The sequence below is a fragment of the Mus caroli genome, chromosome 3 (genome assembly GCF_900094665.2).
Source record: "Mus caroli chromosome 3, CAROLI_EIJ_v1.1, whole genome shotgun sequence".
Taxonomy (NCBI): Eukaryota; Metazoa; Chordata; class Mammalia; order Rodentia; family Muridae; genus Mus; species Mus caroli.
This window is the reverse complement of record NC_034572.1, coordinates 23643431-23670931: the sequence shown is the minus strand read 5'-3', so window position 1 is coordinate 23670931 and position 27501 is coordinate 23643431. Positions and strand designations below refer to the sequence as shown.

Genomic DNA, 27501 nt, shown 5'->3' with positions numbered 1-27501 from the left:
ATGGGGGACTTTTGGGATAGCATTGGAAATATAATTGAGGAAAATACGTAATAAAAATATTAAAAATTTTTAAAAAAAGAAATAAAAAAAGAATAAATTACATTCTAACCAGGGAGGGCTGAAATTCTTTCAGATGCAATAGTCAGGGAGCTCACAAAGACCAGAGAGCCACATCAAGGATTCAGGGGACAACTTGAAACACTTGTAGTGGTCAGAGATAGAATGACTAGTCTAATGCACATCACTAAAGCATTGGTGTTGACTAGAAACAGGAAATGCAATAATGGTGTCACTCACAAAGAGCACAACTACCAAAATTAGAAGAAAAGAAGAAATAAATTTTATTATGAAGTCAAGTGAAAAGAAAAGCAGGGAGCTTGTCCTAACATTGTCGGGGTGCACGCACCTGTGCTGAAGCACACACACACCCCAAAGCACGCGCATGGCAGATGGAGGGAGAAGCCCAGTGCCTTCCTCTGCAACTCTTGGTTTACTCCCTTGAGACAGGGTCTTTTGCTGAACCTGGAGCTGCCTGGTTTATGCTGGGCTGGTGGACATCAAGCCCCAGGAGTCTGCCTCTCTCCCTCCCCAGCACTTAGGTGTGCATGGCCATGCCTGGCTATTTTTTCTTTATTATTTATTTTCTTTTATTAATTGGTTCCTCACAGAGCTGCCCCAACTTTCTATAAAATAATTTAACATTGACCTATAATCTTGGTATACACTGCACCATGAAGATACTATCATCAACTTCTCTCTCTCTCTCTCTCTCTCTCTCTCTCTCTCTCTCTCTCTCTCTCTCTCTCATGCACACATGCATGCACGCACGCACGTACGCACGCACGCACACGCTCCTATTCTTTTGTATTCCCAACTCTTCCCCCACGTTCCTCCCTCCCTTTCCCTTTTCTTTCCAGACTCCCTGTGGGCAGTCATGGTTGCTATGTGTTTTTGACTGCAAGCACAATATCATGTCCAGAAGACAGCACCCAACAGCACCTATCCTTCAGCTCCCAAAGTATCAGTTTCTAAGGGAGGGCTGGAGATTTGAACTCTGGTCCTTATGCCTGTCCAGCAACTCCTCTTACCCATGGAGCCATCTCCAGCCCTCTTGTAGCTTTCTTATATAATTTTAACACTAGGTGCTTAAATAATAGAATGTATAAAATGTCTATTCAGTGAAGTATTCTGTCTGACAACAAGAGATGTAATAGAATTAGAATGGAATGTCACCATTCTGTGCTTCTTAACAAACGAACAGACCTGGGTGTCACTCATCCATGACTGTTAACACGAAAACGTAAGAAATAAAAAACAATTTGTCTCATGAGAGGAGAATGCAGCCCTACGAGGCAGCATCGTTGAAACAACAAACGAGGAACCATGCAAACGTTACTCTTCTCTGATCTCCAGTGCCAACCACCAAGCTCCTTACAGGAAACTGGAGGAGGACGGGGCATGGCATGTAGTAAGGATGCTACCAGCAGATCTAGGAAAATAGGTTCTTCACAGCTAAACGACATAGGAGGAAGAAAAAGATGATGGAAGAGAAGCCAATAAACTTACACTCATGTAAATACACATCAACAGACGGCAACTGTTTATTTGAACACTAATTTTAAAAAGTAGCTGTTATTTAAAATTTTTGTTTTTCTCTCTTTGTCAGGCATGTTGGCATGTGCTTTTGATTCCAGGACTTGGAAGGCAGAGACTGGTAAATCTCTGTGAGTTCAAAGCCAACCTGATCTAGATATTGAATTTTAGGGTTTCACAGAGAGACCTTGTCAAAAAGTCAACAACCAAAAACCAAAGAAACAGAAGAGACCTAAACCAGAAAAAGCAACTGTTAAATTTTTAAACAATTGCAACTTTTTATATAAATATAAATATAAGTATTTGAAGAGACTAAGGAAATACAATTTGGTTTTTTTAAGTGTGATGATTTTGTGGTTATTAAAAATACTCATATTTTAAGACATATATGTTGACATACTTCTGTGAAGTAAAGTACATTCTTAAGATAGTTAACCCGATTTATAAAGTACAGTAAAGATATTTTAAATTTTATTTTACAATTCTGTTTTTACAGCAAATATATCTGTGTTCCACATGTGTGCAGTGCCCAGGGAGACCAGATGAAGTCAGCTCATCTGAAGTTACAGATGGCAGTGAGCGTCCATGTGGGAGCTAGGAATTGAACCTGGGTCCTCTGGAAGAGCAGCTGGTGATCTTAACTTCTAAGCCATCTCTTCAGCTCCATATTGAAAATATTTAAAGCAAATCTGATATGTGTGTGGTTTCCAGAATTTATGAGGCAACAACAGAGAGTTCAAGTTTAAGCACGAGCTTACGAGTTGGGTGTGGTGGTGCACATTCATAAGAAGAGGCAAGAAGATTGCAATGAGCTCCTGGCGATTCTGGGAAAATGTCTCAAAAAGATAAATAACAACAATTCAGAAACAAGTAAAGAGGGGCTGGAGAGATGGCTCAGAGGTTAAGAACACTGTATCTTCTACAGAAGATTAGGCAGGGATTAGACACTGGTGGGACGTCCTGACTTCAATTCCCAGCAATCACATGGTGGCTCACAACCATCTGTAACAGGTCTGATGCCCTCCTCTGGTGTGTCTGAAGACAGCTACAGAGTACTCATACTCATATACATAAAATAAATAAATCTTTAAAAGAAAACATGTAAATAAATAAATAAATAAATAAATAAATAAATAAAATGGAGTGAGAATAAGCAAAGAGCTGAACAGACATTTCTCTAAACTTCAGAGTCTGAAGAATATATGCAGAGACCAGTGATGGCATTAAACGATGCTGATGATGTTATTAGTCATGAGGAAAATACGAGTCAAAACCACAAGGAGGTGTCACAGCACCCTCAAAGATGAGTATAGTTTTAAAAAAATGTTGATCTACTGGTACTCTCAGACATTGCTACACAACACAATGCAGGAACTGTAGATTGTGAATTCTTCAGCAAATTAAAGATGAAATCAACATAAAACCCAGTTGTTTTCCTAGAAGATTTTAACAAATAGTATCGAAAATTGAAGTTTCACAACAGCCATAATAGGAGTATTCATAGCAGCAGTTCTTCCAGAAAACAAAAGTTTGGGAACCAAAATTTCATCTACAAGTGAACACGTAGATTAATCAAACTGTGGTATGACCACACAATAGACACTTACTCAGCCATGGCAATAAATAACTGATACCACACAGATGGATTGTGAGCACATTATGCTAAATGAAAGGAGAAGAGAAAAAATTGGCCATGTAATATCTAATTCCATTCCCATGAAACAGATAAACTAGATGACTTTCTAGCAATGGAAAACAGGCTCAAAGTCTTCTGGGAAATGGAGCGTGTGGAGCAGGAGGGAGTGGTGGATGGTGGATGGTGATGAATAATTTTGGAGCTAGGGAGTAGGGGTGCTTTGAACAGTACAATGCATACTCTGTTGCCTCTCAATTGCTATTTTAGAAGTAGCTAAAACCGAAGTCATCTAATACTATATGTATTTTAGCAGAATTTTAAAAAAATGTTGCATTTGTTTCAATGCCCCAGTCGGGGAAGCAGAGGATAGTGTGGGCGGCAGGGATTAGACACTGGTGGGAGGCTGCCTGGTGCTAGATTGAGCACATGAGTGCTTCCCACATGGCTCTCTCTCCACTCTGCTGTACCTGGAAGCAACACTATGTAGAGAATCATGCTTCGGTTGGTGCCAGAGGATGGACCAGAACCATACTGGGACACATGATCAAAGCACCTTCCCGATCATGTCCATGTCCTTTCTCCCAAGCACATTTTGGAAAAGACAGAGTGTCAAGACCTCCCAGGGATGCATCCACAGTTCTCAAGTCATTGGGAGGAAATGTCCTACCATTCGGTCCTATTAGGCCACATAATTGCCGTCCCCAAAGAGAGCAGTGGAAGCCAGCAACTCCAGTCTTTCAAAATTAGATTGGACGAAATACTTTCAAATATTCAGTAGGAAACACTCCAGCTCTAGGCAGGCACTAATGTCAGTGATTTCTATAATCTGTTTCTCTATTCAGCTGCAGCTGAGGGCCGCTCCATTCTTTTCATCTCACTGAGGAACAAAATGATTGTGAAATTATGTAATGGGACTCTAAAGAAGGAAAGAAAGAAACTGAAAGAAACCAGAACTTGCCAGCAATGAGTTCCTACAGCCACACAGCAACACTGATAATTACTGCCACCACGCAGCAGGGACCTTCCCTCCCCATAAGTAGCCCCATCTCATTAATAAACAGACATAGGGCTCAACATGCCAAGCCTGACTAAGTGACGCAAGTCAAGATCTCGACATCTCACAAGGAGGATGCAATGGATCATTAGTATCTCCCAGGAAAGACAGCTTTCTCGGAGTTTATACTAAGTCAACAAGATACATCAGCACTTATTTAGAACTTAATATGCTGGGTACTTAATAGCTTGCTGATTTACGAACAAAACAAAAAGTAAACAAAAACCTTTTGCGAGACTCTCATCTCAGTTCGGCTTTGAGAACTGAGCTTTTTATGGTCTTTGGCCTTACCTAGAATGACTACTCATTAAGGCTTAAAAAACACCATCTTAGTATCTTTGTGACCTAGACACTGCATTAGTTACATGGCCTGATACAAAAGCGTGTTGTCTCACAGTTCAAAGCCATAGCCTATCACAGTGAGTAAGGCGAAGAGAAGATGGCAGCAGCTGGTTACATTGTATCCATAGTGAGGAAGCAGAGGACGATGAAGGCTTGTGTTCAGTTAGACTTCTGCCTTTTGTTCAGTCTGGGACCCCAGCTCATGGAATGGTCTCACCATAGTGGATAAGTCTTTTATATCAAGGAATATAATCAAGATAATCCTTCACAAACATAGCCAGAGGCTAGCCTAGTCTAGATAATATATCACTGACTTGGCCAGAGGAGTTTCTCTTGGGTGATTCTAGATCATATTAAATTTGGTCTGTTTTTTCCTTCCAGTCCCATGCTTCCAGAAATAAGAGTCTCAAAATGTCAATTGGCCATACAGCTAGGCTTTTCTCTGACTAGACCATAACTTAAAATAGCCCATTTATTCTAGCCTACATTCTACCATGTGGCTGGTTACATGTGTTCAGATACCATGCATCTGTCTCGTCCTCACATCTTTCAGGGTAAATCTCCCACTGGGCAATATCCCAGAATCCTTTCTGCCTCCTGATATCCCACCTCCTATTTCTTGCCTAAGCTATAGGCCATCATATTTTTCTTAGCAGGGGTCATATCCATACAGACATACAATATTCTGTCAACAAGATCCTGTCAAGTTGACTATCCCATCTCCACTCTGGTTAAATTGCTATGAATAAGCTCATGGAATGGTCTTACCATATGGTCTCAGGGACCAGGAAGATGGCTCAGGGTTTGAAGTGTTTGTCATGCAAATACAAGGACCTGAGTTCCACACAGAGCACCCAGATAAAGCTGGGTATGCAACCTGTACTTGTCAGAGCAGTGCTGTGCAGGCAGAGACAGGAAGATCTCCAGAGCTTGTCAGCTCAATAGTGTAACCTAATTGGCAACCTAACTGGTTAGAATTAGAGATGCCCCAACCTTTACACACACACAGACACACACACAGACACACACATACACACAAACACACACACTAACACACACAAACATGGATAGCTCCTGAGGAAAACACCAGAGGTTAACATCTAGCCTACGAGTGCTAACACACACACATATGCAGGTACACTGCACAAAAAAGAACATGCATATACATAAACCATAGACATACAGACCTGATGTGAACATTAGTTCCACTAACAAATGGAAAGCTGCCAGTAACCAGAACCCTCAAATATATATTGCTGACTGCCTCTCAGCATGATCACTCTGTCCTAAAGGTCATGTTCAATTGCATGGTAATGTCGCAGGGCAGAGGAGCTTGAAAGGCAATGGGCATAGGTGCTTCTAGGGCCTCTGATGAAACACTGCCAAGTCATTTTGCTCAAGTTTGTACCACAAAACAAAGAGACAGTCTACCCTCTAGACAATGTGTTGTTCCAAGGAAGGAGGCAGTAATGGGAGTGTCAGACAGGATACTGAAAGAAATCTGAGGTTTAAAAATCATCAGTATCCTTTGAACAACTGGGTCAGAAACTATTCCTACCACTTGGGGAGAAAGAAAGGAGGCTAAATTGAATGCGGCGAGAGAAGTGTGCTTAAGCAGATGGGGACTGGCTTGGGGCCTGAAGGATGGATTCTAAAAAGAGCATGGTATAATGTGAATAGATTATAAAAATAAATGCTTGGATTACTTGAATAACTATGTCTGTCTAAGTAAAAAAGGTTGTTTTCTAAGAACTGAGTCCTGACACATTTCGCAATTCACATGGTCGATTGCTATAGATTTTTGCCAGTTGTCTATTACTATGAAACACAATATTGCTTCTTTGCAGTGTTGAGGTAGAAATATTACTTGGTGGTGGAGTTTATGAGAAGCTCTAGTTCCAACATCTCTCTCCTCTCTCTCTCTCTCTCTCTCTCTCTCTCTCTCTCTCTCTCCTCTCATGCACACATACACAGGCATGTATACAAACACATATGCACATGCATATACACATATGTATACCCACATGCACACATATGCAAACACACACGTGCATAACTTTTGCCAAGAATGTGCTTTATTCTCCACCTCTCCTAGACATGACAGAAGCATGGAGTCAGTCCTGACTTCAGTCTTCACAAGGCACAGAGCATAGGACTTGGCAGAGAATCATGAAGTCCAACCACTTCATTTTACAATCTCAGTGACTTCTGAAGGTCAATTCTGAGATAATCTTCCAGATCCCTAGAGAATTCAGTCACTTGTTAGTTAATCAGCTCTAAGTTCCTAAAGCAAGGAACAAAGTCTCAAGATGGCATTTTAATGTTGTAGGTCCTAAGTCAGAATGCCTGGACAGGAGCCTGTCCTTCTAAGATGATGCCAGTCAGTCACCCACAAGAATAAGTGCCAATAAGTGGATCCTTTCTCTTTAGTGGGAAAGAGAGGGTCAGGCAGCAGGGGTGGGAACAGGGTCAAGGGGTTGAGTTCTCCCTAGGATGAAACAAACCTCTGAAGAGACTAAGAAAAGGTTAGAAACAACTTCCAAGAAATCCCAGCCCTGTAAAAAAATCAGCCTAGAGACCTTGGAGGTTTAGAAACCTCCGCGAGGAGCGTGGTATTTTTATCTTATGTGGTTGGGAATAGCCACAGATCCCATCTGCATGATTTATGAAGGTGTGAACCAAACTCAAAATTCAGCAGCTTTGGAAGAAGTTGCTTCATTTGCCAGGGGTCGCTTAAATCTCACAATAGGAAATGCCTCCATACAGAAACACAAAAGCAAACTCAACAGCCTTGCATATTCAACTTTAAATGAGCATGTATTGAGGTTTAAAAAGAAAAAAATTAATTTTTATTTTTAGACTCGAGAATTCTCGAACAAAGTATAAGTTATGCAAAGATAAAAGGACTGCCAAGTGTCCCCCACGCTGTCCACGAGGTTGCGGGCAGGCTTTTGCTCTGCTAGTAACAAAGGCATTTTGAATAATCTGAGCCAACTGGTATTTTTAGCAAGCAAAGCCTGCCTACAGGCCAAGATCATGGGCTATCAGTCATCCATGTCCAAGCAGAGCCAGTGTGACAGCATCCATTTCACAAGCAGCTATGTGAGAACTCCTGGGTAATTTCCTTAGCAGGAGTGACTCATCACATACATATGAGCTCCACAGATTCCAACAAAGGAATTAACCTAAAGGGGAGAAGAAACATAGGCTGTGATAACAGCCCAGCCAGTGAAGTGCTTGCCCTGCAAGCACAAGGAACCAGATCCCTGGCTCCCACAGAAATACACAGGCAGGGGAGACTGGAGGAACAGAGACAGGCAGATCCCTGGGACTCGCTGGCCAGCCAGCCTAGCGTAACGAGCAAGCTTTAGGCCAATGAGTGGTCTTGTCTCAAAACTTAAGCTGTATGGGTCTTGTGGAATAATTCTTGGAATTGTCCTCTGGCCTCCCCATATACCCCACCATAAATATATAGGTTTTTACGCATACACACAAACACATACCTACACACAAATGTACATGCATACACAGAAATAGTAAGTATGTGTAATTCTGCATCTCAAAATATTAAACTCAAACAGAAAAAAATAGGAATTAGGAGTAAGGTTTTATCCAGGTTAAAGGTAGGGAAAGTCAGGCTGGGGAAATGTCTCACTATTCAATAATGGCACTTGACAAGCAGGCAAGAGGATATGACATCAAATACCCAACACCCATGTAGACCTTAGGCTGCATGTAACAATGTAATCCAAGCATTGGGTCACAGTCAGATAGGTGGATCCTGGGTAACCACAAGTCAGGCATCTTCATCAAAAGGAGCATCGAATCTGGAGAATAGACTTTGTCTTTAAAATATAATGTGGAAAGTAGACCGAGGAAGATAGCAAATGCCTTCCTCTGGCTTCTGCATGGATGGTCATATGTAGATGGACACACATTCATACACACTCAGTGCTCTCCACCACAAACAGAAAAAACAAAACAAAACAAAAAAAACCAAAACTAAAAATCATAGACTTTGCAAATTCACTGTAGAGTACCTTGACAGCCGAAGGTCCTGAGAAGCAAGGTGTGGACAAGAACCTTGGATCAATGTTAATCTAAACTGAGAGCCAGGAGCTTCACAATCAGTTTTGAATATAGACAAACTCATTCTTTTGTTAAGGTGAAAACCAGTGTAAACAATTTAAATGAAAGTTCTTGGGATTACAAAAAGAAATTGGGTTTTCCATCTTGTCAGCAGCCCCACACCCCACCCCACTTCATAAATCCTGCACTAAGGGCAAGGCAGCAGCCTCTGCTCAGAGCCATTCTTCTGACCATCTTCGACTCCCACACTTACAAAGTCCCACCTTCTTGGATTTCTGCTCTCAAGTAATGAGATTCATTTGTTTCCCTAGGACAGTGACTTAGTGTATGTCTACAAAGGAAGTCCTCTACTCATAAAAGCAACAACCAGTGATGGAAATGAGTTTCTTTTAAAGGGGAAAGGCTCATTTTTGATACCCAGAACTTAGAGGGATTTTAATGCCCAATTGGCAAGGCTCAGCTCTGATGGCTGAACATTTGTGAACATGTTCCTCAACATCTTGTTTTAGTTCATTGTTTAAGAATTCCATACATGCCTAAAATATATTGTGACTACCCCCATCCCCAACCTTTCTCCCCTCTAAGCCCCTCCTGCTGTCTCCTTCCCAATTGCATGCCCCGGTTGCATAGCCCGAGTTCAGTCAGTGTTGTCTATAGGCATGTGAACATGGGCATCCTATCCGGGGCCATTTGCCTGAAGCAAACTGACTCTCCGTACCCAAGAGATCCTCAACCACCAAGCTTCTGAGCTAGGGCTGGGGTTTCGAGAGCCCCTATCTCATCCACACAGGAGTTTTGATTGGCATCCTCTTGTGTGAGTAACCTCAGTTGCTGTGAGTTCATTAGTCCAACAGCGGTGCAGCATCTAGAACACGGTTTAAAGCATTCCTTCCCAATATCCACCGCTCTTCTGTAGTGCCCCTGAGCCCCATGGGGATGAGGCTATGATGCAGATATCCTAGATTAGGACGGACCAACACAGAAATATTGAAACAACCCACACTGAATTTGGGCATGGTTTCTGCTACAATGCTGGAGCAATAGAACGGGAAAATATGGCCCATTTAGGCTGAGGTGTGACCAACTTGAGTCCAGGCAGTTCAATGACACCATGCATTCAATAATCTCAGCATCTTATTCTATGGCGATCTCACACAGGAGCTGAATAAGTAATTCAAGCCATGGAGTTAACGGAATATAAAGAGCACAGGAGCCAGGACCTGTGGTGCAGGCTGAAGCAACACCTTGGGTGACTGACTCCTTGGGTATCTGGCACATCTGGGCATCTGGCACATCTGTGCATCTGGCACATCTGGGCATCATCTGGAACATCTGGGCAGCCAGCACAGCTGCTATGTGGGATTTCAAGTCCAGTATTTCTACATCATTTGATTACTTTTAAAACTTTTCAAGGAATTCAGAATTCCATAAGAATCTGTTCAATTTTTCTAATATTGACTTCATTAAAACATCACTACTTTATGGAGACCAAACTAAGTATATTGATTCTCCAGGTTGTCAGCTGGAAAACACGGAGACCTGGTCCAATTAACATTTTATAAAATAGAAACTCAGTATTAGAGAGCCTGCTTATCCTGCAGTTAGAACCCAGATCCATCAGACCGTAGATAATCAGACCAGGATGTATCTGACCATTAGACAGATGCGCAAAAGTACTCAACATCACTTGCATGTGTGCATTGGCTACAACTGCACACATGTACAGGAGCAGGGGTGCTGCTGAAGGGGTTCCACACTATCGCTTTCCACCCGACCTGACTCCCTGCAGCAGTCTCTCTGGAACCTTATCTAGCCTGGCAAATAGCAACCCTCAATGTCCTCCCATTGTCTCTCCCACAGCCCTGAGGTTATAGGCAAGCACTCAGGCACACCTGGCTTTTTATTTTAGTACTACGATCCTAACTCAGCTCCTCATGTTGTGCAGAAAGCAGCAGTCTTACCCACTGAGCCATCTCTCCTGCTTCACAACATAGCATCTGAACCCTGCATCTACCAATCTCCATCACTTCAATGTAACGAGAGGCTAATTTGCTGCTTCGGCCCAATCGCCTCTCATCATACTAGACTGCTCTACATTTTAGGAGTTAATTAGAAACTTATTTCCTCTCAAGAGACATCTAGATCTCTGTTTGTTGTGACAGCATCAACAGGACAGCAAAATACGTGTGGAGTCATGCTGTTATTGTGGAGAAATTAGTCCATTTCATATACGGGACCTTTCCCTCCCTCTGGTATCTGAGTAGTTCTTATAGCAAACCCAGAGAGCCTGGCAGGCCTGGGATGTGGTAGAGAGAGATGAGACAGTGTCGCCGAGTGTCAGAGTGGCGCTGTTACCCAGAGATCAGAATCTTTATTGAAAAGAGCTCCCTTTTTTTGATTTCCGGACCAGGCCCCGAATAGTTGATAAAGGAGAATTACTTTGCCATTATCAGAAGTGGTTGAGTTTCTATGGAGCTGATACCAAACAAGAGTTTATCGCTACAATAGGCCTGATAGAATCCACACAGATTACAACTCAATCAGAAGCCTGCCACTATATACGTGTCCCCTGGTGAGACGTGTATTGCAGACCTCCAAACACCAGCCTTGGCTAAAGGAGTATCTGAGGAGTATTTCATGCCATCAGGCTGTGCTCAGATATTGCATATTAGGACCAGCTACTCTTGGCTGTGTCGGCTATGTGTCTGTAAGATACATTTTTATACTTACATGATCCTTGCAAATATGTCAGTAGTCTGAAGAGTCAACTATCTTTGACCTTTGCAATTATTTGAGACATTCCCAAAAGGCTTAAGGTGGCTTTCCATAAATGTGTTTCTTATGCTTCATGGCAGCCTTATTAACGGCTGAGTGGTTTCATTATTCTCTTTGAATATATGAGAAACTGAGGAGGCAAGATCAAATGTCAGGACAAAATCTTATTTATTATTTTGAGAGAAGGCCTCACTATGTAACCCCGACTGGCCTGGAATTCGCAGAGCTCCCCCTGCCTCTGCTGCTCAGTACTACCATACCTAGCTTTCAAAATAAGTTTATTAAAACATAAAGCCCTATCCCTATCCAGGACACCCAGTTTGATAGTGAAGCCGTTTTTTACATAACCAAAGGAGAAAGATGCTGAGTTGATTCTGACATCACTTACCCTGGAGTAAGCTAGGTTATTGGCTTTATTCCTGATAAGCTGAGACCTCAGACAAATCTTCTAATTTCTCTGAGTCTAATTTCTTAATTTGTACAGTGTAGATAATAATCTTTAATGTGTAAAATGGCTACAAATACAATTAAACAATACAATGTAGCAGTGTTAACATTGTTATAATATCATATTATACCAACAGACCTCAGTGTATTGGTAAGGAGGTGGTAAGTATTGTAAAACAGTATTCTTTTAAAAATGTTTTATTGATTCTTCTGAATTTCACATTATGCATCCAATCCCACTCATCTCCCCATCTCTTTGAATCCACCCTCTGCCTTTGCAACCCCCCCCCAATAAAATTAAATAAGATAGGATAGAAAAATCTTGTCACAGAAGCTGTAGTGTGTCATACAATATACCCTTTGTCTCTATCTTTACTTGTAAATGTTCCTTGCAATGAGTCATTGGTCTGTTTCAGGGCTATGCTATCAATACTGGATCTTCATCAGAATTCCTCTTGGATATCCTGCTGTTGTTGTGTCATGGAGATCCTGCAGCTTTGGATCAGCAGGATTGTCCCTTTCAAGTGCTGTACCAGTTCATAGATGAGGGAGATGTTGGGATGGGCCAACTCAAAGCCCTACAACTGGGCCTGGGTGGTAGCAGAGTCTGTCAGTCCGCCAGCTCTCTCACACCCAGGCCAGCAGGGTAATCTCTCCAGCAGTACCCAGACTAGCTCACCCACTGTCGCAGCTGGCAAGGACCTCCCCCATTCCCAACCTTTCTTTAGTTTTGTTTCACATAGAAGTGCAATTATAAGAATAAATTATCCTCTTGCCTTAGGACAGATTTCCTGGCCTGACCTTACCCTCAGTGACAGAGATGCTGTCAGAAGATTGCTAGTGGGGTGCTCAGAAGGATAGGGATCCCTAAACCAGCAGACACAATCCATTACTTTTTCCATTACTTTTTCCATTTCCACTCAAGAAAGGGGTTAACTTACCATGATGGCTAATTCAAGCTTGTGCTTAGTTGGTACGACCGCCCTGGCCACATCCCACCTCCTGCACTGTGAATATTACTTACATGAAGGAACAAGTGTGTGTGCGGATGCCTCTTGGATACACTGATTTCATTTTGTTCATCTATGCTCAGACTGAACTATTGGATGATATCCTCCACAGGGTCTTCCACAATGGCTGCGCTGGCAGACAACCCCACCAGCAGTGCGCAAGCATTCCGTTCTCCACATCCTCATTCATTCTATCTAAGTTTGCCGGTTAAACCTCAACACAACTGGCAGCGGGAGTCAGAACAGGACTTGCCCATCCTGCACAAGGCAGTGGCTTCCATCTGCCACATGGGATGTGAGAAGGATGACGGTTCTTTAGGGGGTGGCAAAAACTGCAAGGGCACACAGAAGCACCCCCATAGTCTGAACTGAGATAAGACCAGAATGATTCTCTACAACCATCGGTTATAGCTCACCGTGTACAGGACAACACTGAAAGGCTGGATTCTAGACAATGAAGAAACTCTTTGGGACACAAAAGCATCTGGTGCATGCTACCTCTTTATATTCCACCGAGCTTTGAGGCCCTCAGGAAGCCACGCTCGGAAATCACCTCGGCAACCAGGCTTGGATCAGTGATGCTGTTCCCACTCACAAATAGATGCTTTTTTTAGTTCATATTGCCCAGGAACTGAAGAGAAACAAAGAAACAAAAGGCACAATCCCTGTCCTGTCGGTCATTGTGAAGAGATAGAACAGTACCAGGAGAGGCAGTTCAAAGAACAACAGAAAAGGTTCATGAGCTCTAAGTGGGAGAGGAACATGGGTATGCCTCAAAACAACAACAACAACAACAACAACAACAACAACACCACCCAACCAACCAACCAAACAAACAGGGTGGGCTTAGAATGTATTCTACCAAATGGGATTATCCAATCTCAAAAAGAAAAATCCTGAGTGCTGTCCCTCAATACGGAACCTAGGCAATAACAGGTATATATAGCTGAACAAATGTCATATGGGTACAGTGTACTATGCAGAAAACCAGAGCAAGAATGAAGAGCCAACTATTGCAGGACGAGGAAGGACTGAGTGCAAGTGAAAGGCATGAGTTATGAAAGAGGACATAAAGCTCATTGTCTATCTAGTTCTAACTCTGTTATGGATCTTTTTGATTTTCATGGTGGGTATGCACATAAAAATATATTCAATAGAGAAGGCATAAAATCCAATGTGAAGCTCTGTAACTCCCAGCTCCACTGGCTACGCCAACACTGACTTGTAGAGTTTAGGGTCTGATTAATTTGGATGTGCAATTTTTTTGTTTTGCTTTCTACTTTTTAATTAATAAAGTGGAGAATAAAAAAAATAGCTGGGCATGATGGTGCATGCCTTTAATCCCAGCACTTAGCAGGTAGAAGTAGATGGATCTCTGGGAGTTCAAGGCCAGCCTGACCTACCTAGTGAGGTCCAGGACAGCTGGAGCTATGTACAGAGACTCTAAAGTAAAATATAAAGCAAATAAATAAAATATTAAAAGACTGAAATAATCCTCACAAGTGCATGTTCTCCTCATTGGTGCCTGTCTAGTCCAGGGATCTCAATACACAAACACACACACACACACACACACACATATGTTTATATATACATATATATATACATATATATCCTTTCTTACAAAACTGAAAAGATAGTATATTTAATTATAATCTTTTAAGAAAGACTTTGGAATCTTACTATAATAGCTAATGTTCATCCACTCATAAGAATGAATCTAGGTTTAGTTTGATTAACCATATGGTTAAATGAATTTTTTATTGATTAATTTATTTATGTAGTTATGTAAATATTTACTTTCAATAAATTTCTACTTACAGAAATACTGGTTCAAAACTAAGGCACTTTTTTACAAGAATATTTACATACACACATATTTTATATACATCTATTTCTTTCTCTCCCTCCCTCCCTCCCTCCCCCCACACTCTGTGTGTGTGTGTTTGGGGGCGGGGGCGGGGACCTGTGTGTATTCTAACTGTCCTTGGGTTAAGCTGTAGCAACACACATTTCTGGGGATCCTGAGGAACATTTAAAAAACAGAGACTTGATGTGCCGGGATGCAGAGATACCCAGGAGAACCCCGAGCCACTCAGAGAAGGGGATGGAGGAAGGGTTGGGGGGTGAGTTGGAAGGGGTAGTGAAGTAAATAAATTAAACTAAATAAAGACATAAACAAATCAAAACAACATGTTCAGTTGTAACTGATTGTGGCTGCTGTCTTGACTTTCACGTACCTTCTCCATTGGTAGTTTCCTCCTTGGCCCCATTGACTTGTACACACCCATCACGTCTGAAGGCTTTTATACTCTGCTCATCAGGTATGAAACAACCATTCTTCCTAAAGTAGTGACTTACATCTCTATTGTATTTTTGTGATTTCTTCTAAGAGTTACATAATCAAGTTTCTCAAGGTTTAATTTTCCAGCATAACACCTTGGCATGTCTCCTCAGACTACACACACACACATTCATTCTCTTCTCTTTCTTCATTTTCTAACTTTCACATGCACATTGCTGTGTACCAAGAGACTATTGTTTTCAGACCCCACACAACATGTTAAACCACTTCCATCAAGCCTTATTTGCCCTATACTGTACCTTTATGTTACATTTGGAGATGTGTTTAAAGGGGACAATTTCTCAGCATTTCTTTTTACCTCTGAAGGCTGACTATTCAGGATTATGGAGAATGACCTCTTGTTAATGTTTAAACTAACATTATCACATCTTTTCTGGTCAGCATGTAAATACACTGGATGCTTCTCCTTCCCTCCATCTTGGTTGAATTTCAAATGTCATATTCATCAGCACAGTAGCTTTTATCTAAGACTGAGCCTAGAGAAACGTCTATGCATCACTGAGTTACACAGTGTACCACAGTCCTTGGCATTTAGGAGACACCCACTCAAGGAGTTCTGTGAGTTAGACATATACCCAGGGCCCCGGAAGATAAGCAAGGCATTAATCTTCAGAGTCATCAATCCAACAATACTACATGAGAGGAACAAAGATTTAAAAGAAGAAGAGAAGCAGATCAAGTGGTCCACCTTCCACTGAATGGGCTACACTTGAAGCTGATTCAAAACATTGGCAAAGGGGGCAAATCCCTTTTAATGTCATTGAACCAAGATGGTCCTGCATCCACTGGATGGTCCTTCATCCACTGAGGATGAAGTGTTCCAGTGTCAGAAATTACAAAGGCAAAGAAAGACAATCTGCATGGAGCACAGCAGACAGTGAGGTAGTGACTGTCAATGGCCATTGGTGGGACAGGCAGTCAGCTCTCTCAAGGACTGGGGAACAAAGCTACGTAGGGTGTGCAGGCAAAGCAAGGTCCTACAGTGGTGTCGGACATTGTGTTAGGTATTTCATCCACAGACTTGAAAACACGATTGCAGCCATCTACACATTGTAATTCCTAATCAGCCTGAGTGAAGGTAGAGCTTGCTCTCTGTCACCACACAGAGCTTGGGATAGTTGATTATCCTCCCTGCAAACCTCAGTTCCATCAATAAGACATGGGGCTGGTGATGCTGCATCAGTGAATGGGAATGAATCATAGAATTCAGATAGCAAGTAGCATAACGACTGAAATACAATAAAAATGCAATAAAAGATTGTTAATAGGTGAGGAGGAATAGGGATTATCAAGGAGCTTTGGGCACCATCCATCCTACTATAGATAAAGGGTAATGGGAGCATGGCTCAGTGGGTAAAGTGCTTGTTATTCAAGCATGAGGACCTGAGCTCAGATCTCAGTGCTGGCATTAAAAGAATGAGCATGTACTGCTTTTGTCTGTAACCCCAGCCTTGGGGTAGTGAGTGGACAGGTAAACCCCATAAACTCCGTGGCCAGTCAGGATGGCTAAACTAACGAGTTCTAGATACAGTGAGACATCTTGTATAAAATATGCACACACACACACCGTGGACACTAATAGAGGACAGTACTTGATATTGCCCTCTGACCTCCACATGCCTACACACACATATGTACATCCACAAACAAATGTGCACCAAGTAAGTGAAAATATTTATTTTAAAAAGAGAATGACGAAAGATTTAGAGACAATGAAAAATACACATTCAAGAAGATGGGAGACAACCTTGAAAATCCAGTGTTATGAAAATTACAGGGCTAAGTGTTTGAAATGTAAAGTCACTCTGTTAAGTGTTGTTGGAGGGCTAGGAAAAAAACATTCTTTAGTGTCACATACCCAGAGTTGGTCATCCATGCCAGGAGGGTTCTTTTTGATAAAAGCACCGTAGTATGTAGCAATGTTCCTGTGATGAGAATATTTCTTCAACATATTAATTTCTTGTTTGATTTCTTCCTCTTCATCCTGTGTGAGAACAATAAATGGTGGGCATACACATTCAGTTATTGGGAGAATTCTATTCTTCAATACTATCTATAGCAATGAGCTATTATTAGTCTTTAGTTGATTAAAGAGGATCATTACATTGTTTGGTTAAACATTGGTAGCACAGAGGGTCTTCTTTTGGTGTAGCTAAGAGACAAAGCACATCATTGCCTGGAGAGGCATAAGGAAGTCCATCTCTTCTTGTGGAGGCTATCCAATAAAATCTACAGTCAGCTTCAGGGAAGCCTTTCCCTCTGTACACACTGCTGATCACATCATTTGGGGAAGGCTGAGGACAAAGAAAGGGAAAACACATGACCTCTGATTTACATTTTATTAGGCTTGGTTTCTTTGAAGTGTCCTTTTATTAAAGTGCCTTGAAGGAAGCCAATGAAAGTCAGACCAGAGAGAGAGCAAGGCAAGTTCTCTAGATCTGAAGAAGTTCACAAAGCAGGAGTCCTCATCACCTTCAGGAAGCTCAACATGAAAGGAGAGGGGGAAATGTACTGTAGACATGAAAAGACTCCACAGACTCAGTTTCCTGACTCAGTTTTCATTTAGTTTCCAGTGAAGAGTCAACAGGCTTGGTACTGGAGGGCACCTGTGTGCTTGCCACAATTTGACCTTGTGTGTGTGGACTCCAGTCAGACTGCCTGACCTTATGTGTGTTCATCAGTCAGTCTTTCTGACCTTACTTGTGTACCCTTCAGTTGGACTGCCAAACAGTGTTTTCTGCTCCAGGACAAAGGAGACAAGAGTGGTAAGCAAGAACTATCTCCGAATACAAGATTTTATGTTATCACAATTCAAGAAGTCATGACACGTATTTCTGCACCTTTAGACTTCCATCCACATGGCTTATATGTATGACATTGCAGGGTTCTTCCAGAAACTCCCATGTATGCTGTCTTCTTCCCTTCACTTAACTTTTACATGTTAATACTGATGAGATTTTATTTATACTCCCCAAGTATGGATGTCTTCCTTGAGTCTCTCTGGCTATGTAAGCCCTCCCCCATCTAAATCCCACCCTCTCCCTCAATAATTCTTCACACACATGATGTGTGTGTGTGTGTGTGTGTGTGTGTGTGAAACTCTCTTGTAATTGTACTGATACTGAGTGTCTACTCCATTGATGTAATTCTCTTCTGCTTCAGACATCAACTCCAACTGTACTATGGTGCACATCAGCTCCAACTATACCATGATACACATCAGCTTTTTAAATTCTCTGTGTAGGACATGAGTGCCATTAGTCAGGGAGCCTCATTCCGAAGATGAAGAGCCATCCTGGGGGTACTGGTGGCTGCTTCCATTAAAAGGGGAATTATGCAGGTAATGAGAGCTATAGATCACTTTCCAGCCATACCTGACAGTCTCACTGTAGGCAAAACTTGGAAGTCAGGCAGGTTCTACAAGTATTCGCTGCCTGCCTCCTAAGTCCTCAACAGGAACCTGGGAGCTAGATGTGCCTGAAGATGGCTTACCATGTCATTAAGTTAAGCAACAGTGGTATCCAGTACACCACTAAATCTCAAATGAATAGAATAGAGGTCCCAAGGAGGTCAGTATCACTGTGTGAAGGTAAACTAAACCAATCATGGGCGGGCTTGAGGAAAGGATAAGTATTGAGTTTGTTATCAGAGCAGTGAGATGAGGAGTTGGGGTATACACTAAGTTTGGAGTCTACCCCTTTCAAGCTGATAGATCTCACAACAGAAACTTAACTGTTTTGGTAACTGGGTTTTCACAGCAACAATGAAGTGCAGATATTATAAGTTGAGTTTTCTGTGCTACTATCTAAATAAGACATATGAAGGTTATGAAGTTAGATATGTAATAAACATGGTGGCTTGTCTTCCCAACTCTGACAACAAAACCACAGATAACAAGGTTCACCAAGCAAGAGCACCAGTCATTTGAATTTCAAGTTTAAGTGACCTTATTTCCAAACATAATTCCAGGCCTTCGAGTCATGACTACATAGTTCCAACACAACCTTCTTTACCCTTGTAAGTGAGCATGCCATTTATCAAAGTTGCTGGCCAGACAATAAGAGTTTGTACAACTCTGCCACAAGGACTTTGGCCTCACAGTATGGTCCAGTGAGAGAAAGGAGGCATAATACTCCCCAAAAGGTGAGAGCATCTGAGGCTAAAACTAGATGCAACAGGGCTCTTTTTGTTGTTGTTTGTTTTATGTGTGTTGCTGCATACTTGTATGCATGTGGAGGTCAGAGACAACCTTAGGTATCATTCCACAGATTTCATCCACGTTTTATTTTTCATATGGGGGTCTCTCATTGGCCTGGAGTGTAGTGAAAAGGCTAAACTGGATATTCAGCAAACCCAAAGTATCCACCTACCTCTGCCTTCCAGCATTGAGATTACATGCACATCAGAATACATAGGTCCTAGGGATTGAACTCAGGTCTTCATGCTTGCAATATCTTTACTGACCGAACTATCTCTTTGGCCTTAGACTCGATAGTTTTAATTGGTGGGAAACTCTCTATTTTGTAAATGAGCTATTCTTACATCTTAAGCCATAAGTTCAGGGAACAATCTCACTGAGAAACTAATGACCATGGAATCACACTAAAAATCAAATAATGGAACCAAGTTGTTTCAACTTTAAGAAAAGAGTATTCCAATAAGTCAAGTCCACTACCCCACGAAGATCTATCACTTCAACCAGAAGACTTCAAAACCTGGTTTGATTCATTGTGTTAACTTCACATACGGCACTTAATCTCTCCTGGTGTCAATTATTTTCAGCTATGGAGGTGAATAGCTGAAATGAGGAAGTTCTGACTTGAACATAGCTTTCCTATCAACAGAACAATCACTTGGCCCCATATAATTGGAGGGGTCTATTAGTGTCTGGATGTCTGGTCAGGTGAGATTGATCGTTTGTAGGGTTTTCCTCTTTCCATGGGTCTCTCTTTCAGGCCTGACAATGATGTCATTCACTCAATCATTGGCTGGCATCCACTGGAAATGAGGGACCTTGGGTCCTCAAGGATCCTAGGCCTGCAGTTCAACCAACAGCTATTGGAGTTGAAGTGAGTGGCCTTTTTTACCTGGGAAAACTCTGCCATTGACAATGTCCCTCTGGTTGTGATTGTCAGGAAAAGTAACTGCCATGGTTTTGTGATCTGCAACTTGGATTTCAACCTGGACTACATTTTCTACTTTTTGTGTTTTCCCTGCTCTCTTTTATTTGCACCTGTATTATATTTGTGAAGCACCTAATCCATGCCAGCTCTGCATTAACAATCTGTGAGTGTCTACAGAACAGGACTCTGTAGCTCTGTTTGGAGCAACAGATCAACAGACACAGGCACTAGCAAATAACAAGTCATGCAATTCTTTTTCTAAAGTTGGAGGTGTTAGACCCCAGGTATTGTCTGTGTGTCCTTGCTCTGTCTGTCACTCTGCCTCACTCTCTTCAGCAGTTTGTTGTAAGCTCTGTCACATGAGCATGCACACATGCAAGCCCCAAACCCAACCCATATACTCAGCATGCAAGAATATGCACAGAGATCCTGTCACACACAAGCCACCAGTATAGGCTGCAGTGGTGGTAAGGGCAGATGCTGGTATATATGTGGAGTGGGTATCTATGTTCCATGTTTGTTCATGCAGTACAAGGCCACAACCACATCACAGGAACTAGTTCCAAAAGGAGTGGGAATAATGAATACTGAGACATTTATCTTTTCCCTTTGAAAAGTTGCATCATGAACTTCATTGAAAGGTTCTGCCTATTAAAGACATCTACTTGAACAATCCTAGGAAAGAGGTCCCCATTGCAGGGTGACCCTCAGCAGGGCATGTTTAGTTTTGAGGTGGGTCCCTATATGGGTGTGCCCTTCCTGAATTCCTTTTCTTGTCTAACCAAAGCCCTCCCCTACTATGAATCTCACATAGCTGTCACTTTATCAAGAAACTTTTTCTACAGACCCAGCTAGTTTTCTCTTGAAATTGTCCTCAATCTTTTGTTCACATCTTACAAGTGAATTGACTCTTGACTAAAGATACTGCTGAAGAGTTAGTCTCTTGAGGGTACTGGGATATTAAGATTCTGAAAGGTTGTGTCCCTGTCTCCCACTAAATATTGACACCGAATATAGCAATTCATGCTTTCTCTTATGGGTGAGTGTTCTTGCTGTTCAATTTCTGGAATGTGGCCCCACTGTCTTTCTTGCATCTCATGTGGTCCCTAACTTTGGAATGAGGCTTATTACTCAGAATGAGACTAGAAACAGCCACTCAGGTGACCAAGCCAGGACTGAGCACAAGATAGTCACTCACTTGATGAACTCAAGTATGACATGGAGCTCACAGGACAGGCTAATGCCCCACATACAAGTAAAAAGTTTCAATGTAAACTCTAAACCATTCTTCATGCTTATTTAACTCTGCCTCATTCAGTCTGTGCTCATGAGAACTAATTAAAATCATGTTTAAGGATGTAATATGTATCATGTACTATACATCACATACCATTTTAGTCTCAAGCCAAGCTTGGGACATCTGTATATCTTTTTGAGTTTGCGCACGTTACTTAAGGTTTACAGTTTCAATTCTTTATTTGTCAAATGAAAATAATAACACTATTCGCTTCGGGGGCTTCTTTGAGGTTTGTGGATTACAACAATAGTGTTTGGCTCAAAGTAAGCACTCCATGTTAGTCATTTTACTTCGCTCTGGACCATTGTGCTTAATATATTATTAGTATATGTAATGCTATTTATCACTCCATAGAATGTCTCCCCTTTGGGAGTAAAGAACCAAACATATTTGGAACAGTATGTCTCCGTGTGTGTGTGTGTGTGTGTGTGTGTGTGTGTGTGTGTGTGTGTGCTCATTTCAGGAAACCTTTACTGAGCTTTTTGACAATGTAAAAACCATTCTGCTGGCACCACTGAGGAAAGCCTCTACTGTAGTCTTCCAGAAGAGACAGGGCTGGCCATAGTCTGCACCTACCAGGACTCAAAAAGGCAGAAGTGGGAACTCCAGGAAGCTGAGCTTGTGGGGATCCTTCCAGCAGGCAAAGCACACAGATCCCCCACTGGTCACATGCTCTGCTCTTTGTTTGGGGTCTGGCATCATTTTGGGAAAGAGGTCAAGACTTAATGGCTTCTAAACTCAGTTTTTTTAAAAAAGATAAAACCTCTTTTAACTCATGTATACATTGTTTTTCCTTAGGACTATTTGATCAAAGTGGTGTATTGGGAAGAAAAAAAAAACTTGAAAATCTTGTCATAGTATTTAATTCCTTCAGGATCTGGACCAATTTGTGCATATTTATCCATTTTTAAGATGTATTTTTATTTTCAAATTTTGTATGTGCATGTATGTGCTTGTGTGTGTGCATGAGTGTGTGCTTGTGTGTGTGTGCGTGTCATTGTGCGTGTGTGCGTGTGTGTATACAGATCCCCTGGGCCTGGCATTACAGTCAGCTGCAAGCTGCCCAGCACGAATGCTGAGTACCAAATATGAGTCCTCTGCAAGAGCAGTATAGACTTTTAACCACTGAGCTGTGAGGCCTCTGATCAGATTTATCTTGTATCAGTCTCTTCTTGGTCTTTTTAAACATCAAAACTAAATTATACATAATTTCCAGAGCATGCTGCCTTAGCCCTTGGCACACTTTACATTCTTGGTTGGGGATATCTTTGTCTGTGGGATATCCTGGGTTTAGCTTCAGATAACTGACCCATCAAGGATGGGTAGCTTTATTCATGAATTTAATAAAACCTGTTTGCAGATATCTGGAATAAGGTTATGCTTAGTATGAGGTACTCTTCAGACGAACGATCAGTTTTTCATCTTTAAATTTTCAGTACCTGTCATAAAGTAGTAGGGATGTTTATTGAATATATCAGTGAGAAAATATTCACCCGGAATTATCAGTAAATATCCTTCTACCATGCAGACCTACAGCTCTGAGATTAAAAGTGTGATTAAAAGGTGGTATTAAATTGCATATCATTTTAATAGCCATGCTATATTAAGCTTGCTATTCAAATGCCTAAAATGGAACAAATTAAAATAACCTGTTTTGTAAATAATTGAGGGAATCAAATATATATAATATACATCAACTATATAAATATTAAATATATAAATATATATGTAAATGCACTCACAGCATTTAAAGTAATTTAGGAAATTTTCCATCAGTGTTAGCTACCAATATCATTTATTTGGGTCTGGAACATAAAAATGTAACTAGAACAATATTTATGAACAAAATAAGCCTGGACATACTATGATGCCATGATGCACCATGACACGTGTCATGAACTATGACGCATGGATGTGAATGGAATTCCACTGTTTTATCTATCCACCTTCTCCTTGCTTACTTCTCTCCCAACTCTCAGATTTCCCCTTTGAGGAATTACCTTCCCTATGGTACTTGCAGAGTCAGATATCCAGCCCAGATGTGGCTGAAGAGAACAAAGAATGTGAAAGACTACGCTCATTCATTCCAGCATTTTTTAGTGGACACTCACACTAATGAGGAAATTACAGCCAAAAGCAGAACTCAAACAATACCATGTCTTTCTGGACCTTGCTGAGTTCTGTGAGTGTGGTTTTTAAATATACACTAGCTAGTAAATTCCCTTTTCAGCTTCCTTCAGTGTGAATGGAGATGGTAATACAACTCAAGATTCCTTGATTAATGCAACCATGTCAAGTCAGCTTAGACATTGTTATTATTTTATTATGTACTAGATGAAGGTTAGGCTGTCACCATAAAGGAATTAATTTGCACTGATGATTCTAATTCAAAAAATGGGAGCATTTATAATCAAAGACCCTTGGTCTCACACCTGGTAGCCAGAAGAAAGTAGATACAAAATCCCAGGAACAGAAAGCTCTATCTTTGATGTGTGGCATCTTTCTCTCTTTTTGAGGAGTTACTTTTATCATTTTTAATGACACATATGCATGTGTGTCTTCATGTGGTTATGTGCACATGAGTGCAAATGCCCATGAAGGCCAGAGGCATGGGATGCCCTTGGAGCTGCCTATAATGTGAGTACTAGGAACCAAACTCAGGTCTTCTGGAAAAGCACTATATACACTTAACTGCTGAGCCATCTCTCCAGCTCCAGTGCATCTCTTAAGGAACATAGATGTAAAAGAGGAAAAATCCCAGGGCATTCTACAGCAGAGGTGGGAATCTGCATGTTTTTTGGACACTACTGAACTACTGAACTACTGGGTCCAGAACTACTGAAGACCCACTGATGCTCGTAGTGTGCTGTGAGAGTTATCACTCTAAAGGGTCTACGTCCTCTTAGGTTAAGTTTGGACTTTCAAATACAGTAGTGAAGGAATTTTCACAAGGCATTGAAAACAGAGCTTTCATAATGATTTAGGCAACTTAGAAGGATTCTGAAGGCCAAGATGGAGCATATGATGTAATTCTGAAGCCAATTTGGCAAACCATGCAGTGTCACAGTGCTAAAGCTGGAAGGATGCAGGCACTGGGTTTGGTCTTCTCTGTGACTCTTTTCTATAAAAGGAAAGATTCCAGGATAAAATCGAGAATTTGAAAATTAATTTCAAGCTTGTGGCCTCATCAATTTCATTGCAATAAAACTACAGTCACTTTGCAGTAGGTCACAGAACACAATCAACAAAGACAACCTTTGAGAACTCATTTCAGCTTTGAACAGAACAACCATAATGAGCCCAATTAAAATAATTGTCGAGAAGCGTTTGCACTGGATTCCACAGCACACAAAGGACAACACCACAAAATTGAATTGATTGCTTTCTAAAGAGAACATCAGAGTTGAACGGAGGAAAAGCTGGTGCTGACGGTGATGGGCAGGGACTTGATGCAGAGCTCACTGGATCCTGCCTCAGACAGCAGGGCAAGAATAAACCTATTTCCTGCTGTACAGCACATCTGCCTTTGTTGGGGGTCAATGGTTAAATAAGAGTCAATGCTGTGACCAAATCACAGAAATGCATCCAGTTCTTCTGAAATGTGTTCTCCAAGAGAACAGAATTCACACCATAAAGTGCCTGTTTTATGTAATGGGTTGGCACTTTGAAACACAGAATGGTATTCACTGTCTATTAGCCTTGGGGCAGTTGAGAGAAAAGCTGTCAAATCATTTTTCAAAGGCTTACTTGCCAAGAGAAACCCAGTTGAGAAAGGCTAACTGTATTCCTTCATGTGAACCTGCATATGCTAGGCTACATATCTAAGTAATAGTTTTTACTGCAAGCAAGGTGGCCAGCACTAACTACTAAGGATGGTTCTTGAAACAATTTTAAAACATCACCTAGAAAATCCAACACTGGGGAGAGCAATATTCATCATCCTTGATTCCCACCTTCACATCAATAAACAATTCCATGCATTCCTACCCATGCTGTCAGTAGATCTCAGCTCTCACTCTGCAGAGCCGCACAACAGAACTTGAGCCACAGTGTGGCCATCTTGGATCCAGCACAACCATTAGTCCCTAAGCTGCCAAGTGTATCTTATTATGCAGAAATATGACTCAATCCAAGAATGACGGAATATTATGACTTCAGCAAAACTGCCAAATTCTGATTTGTTTTGTAGTTGGAGCTTTGTAAAAAGGCTTATATATATTTATCACAAGCTTCTCAATGGAGGCTCACAATGCTAGATTTTGATTTCTGTGTCATATCCTGCTAATTCACTATTCCAACAGCTACTCCTTTAATTCCGACTTATAGAAGCTATATTTCTCTCTTTTCTGGTGATTTCTTACAAGTATAAAGTGTAGTTAGATCATATGTAACCTACATATCCTCCATCTTACTCATCCTGGACCCCTCAGAACCTTTTCTTTTCCTTCTTTTAAAAAAATAATTTCATTAATTAACATATTTCACTATTTCGCCCCAGTCTCTCCCTTAACTCTTTCTGGATGCACTCCCACATCCCCATCTCCTACTTCTGTCTCCTCTTTTTAATTTGTACTGTCTATAATCTCTTAGATGTGGGATCATCTTCTGAAATGTGGTGGACCTACCAGGAGCCACATCCTTCAAGGAAGCTGACTCTCCTTTCCCCAGAAACCATCAACTATATATATTTTCTTAGTCAGGGGTCGGGGCTCAATGGCCCATTTCCATAGAACTTGAATTTTTAGCTAGGGACACTGCTAGACATTCAAGAAGAAAAAAAAATAATTGGAAGGGACTTCTCTATTCTTCTACCAGGGATAAAATCTGTAGTTACACCAAACTATAAAGTGACCCTAGTAGGTAGGGAGGCTGCAAATTAAAGTGACAGAAAAAAAAAGAATAAAACCATCCTCTGCGTTACCACACTGCTTTAAAACATCCCTGACAGCTGTTTTAGATTCTGACCTAGTTGCTGTGATAAATACTCTGACAAAAGCAAAGTAAGGGAGGAGTTGAGTGGAGATCAAAGTTCAAGGATCCAGACCATCAAGGCAACAGCGTCGAGTTGGAAGAAAGGCAAGAACGTCAAGTTGGAAGGAGCCACATTTCATCGACAATCAGGAAGCAGTCAGTGAGTTCAGGCAGCGTCTCAGTTCTCTTGCTTTACTTACACAGACCTGGATCCCAGCAAGGGGAATGGTACCACCCAGAGTGGTCAGGTCTTCCTATCTCAATTAATAAAATCAAGGTAATCCTCAAAGGTATGCTCAGAGACTTGTCTTTCCTGAGACTCTAGATTTTTATCAGCTTCACAATTACCACTAAACATTATAATTGTAAACCTCTACATTCTTTTTAACATGAAGGGAAAAGGACACCTTTTTCATGTTTAATCATCTGTTTCAAGTGGCAGAGCATAGATCTAATTTGAATAATCCACATGCATTTCTTAGTTAATGCCAGGTGACCTAACCAACTAACTGAGGTCATATATTTGAATTAGTTTGGAGCCACTGAAATTGAAATAATGTACTAAAGACAGTAAAATATGCAAACTTACAAAACTAGTAATAAACATTTTAGAGTATCACTCAACTGATAATAAGTATACATGAACAAGATTTTCCATTTATTAATTAAACTGTAAAGTATAATTTAGAGAGAACTCTAGATCAATAATAAATAAGAGATAAATAAATAAGTCAATATAATGTGTGATACTTATGAAGATTCGTGAAATGGTGGTCCTTTGGAAAGACTTACAACTTAA

General features: G+C 41.2%; 1 protein-coding gene across 6 annotated transcripts in view; it reads right to left on the bottom strand.

The window, feature by feature from the left end:
* Positions 1-27501, bottom strand: part of Tnik (TRAF2 and NCK interacting kinase) — a 400539-nt gene that overhangs the window by 136928 nt on the left and 236110 nt on the right. For 5 of the 6 annotated variants that reach the window (XM_029475111.1, XM_021158657.1, XM_021158658.1 and 2 more), the window contains exon 4: positions 17170-17295. In XM_029475111.1, coding sequence (XP_029330971.1) covers positions 17170-17295 — 126 coding nt within the window. Of the gene's footprint in view, positions 1-17169; positions 17296-17415; positions 17513-27501 lie in introns of those variants that run through there. The other variant, XM_029475113.1, reaches the window with a different exon arrangement.